This window comes from Eimeria mitis, genomic scaffold (genome assembly GCF_000499745.2).
Source record: "Eimeria mitis Houghton genomic scaffold, Emh_scaff2650, whole genome shotgun sequence".
NCBI classification, from domain to species: Eukaryota; Apicomplexa; class Conoidasida; order Eucoccidiorida; family Eimeriidae; genus Eimeria; species Eimeria mitis.
Window position 1 is genome coordinate 1752 of NW_013570993.1, and position 325 is coordinate 2076.

At 55.7% G+C, this 325-nt stretch overlaps 1 protein-coding gene across 1 annotated transcript in view; it reads right to left on the reverse strand.

The window, feature by feature from the left end:
- The window catches only part of EMH_0056820 (uncharacterized protein), a gene marked incomplete at both ends in the record, with an annotated part of 1331 nt that overhangs the window by 629 nt on the left and 377 nt on the right, over positions 1–325 (reverse strand). Inside the window, one exon of the mRNA XM_013497402.1 lies at positions 1–76. Coding sequence (XP_013352856.1) covers positions 1–76 — 76 coding nt within the window. The remainder of the gene's footprint in view (positions 77–325) is intronic.

The following is a 325-nucleotide window of genomic DNA, read 5'->3' on the forward strand; positions in this document are numbered from 1 at the left end:
CCCGCTGCTGCTGTTCATGCTGCAGCTGCAGCAGCTGCTGCTGCAGTTTCAACATAAATGTATGCAGCTCGAACGTCTGGACACACAGCAGCAGCAGCAGCAGCAGCAGCAGCAGCAAACTCAAATAAAGCAGCAGCAGCAGGAGCAGCAGCAGCTAGACAACGAGCAGCAGCAGCAGCAGCAGCAGCAGCAGCAGCAGCACTATCAGAAGCACCAACACTATTAGCAGCAGCAGCACCATTAGCAGCAGCAGCAGAACTACCCCCATCACCACGAGCAGCAACACCACAATGATCACCATCAACACCAGCAGCAGCAGCAGCAG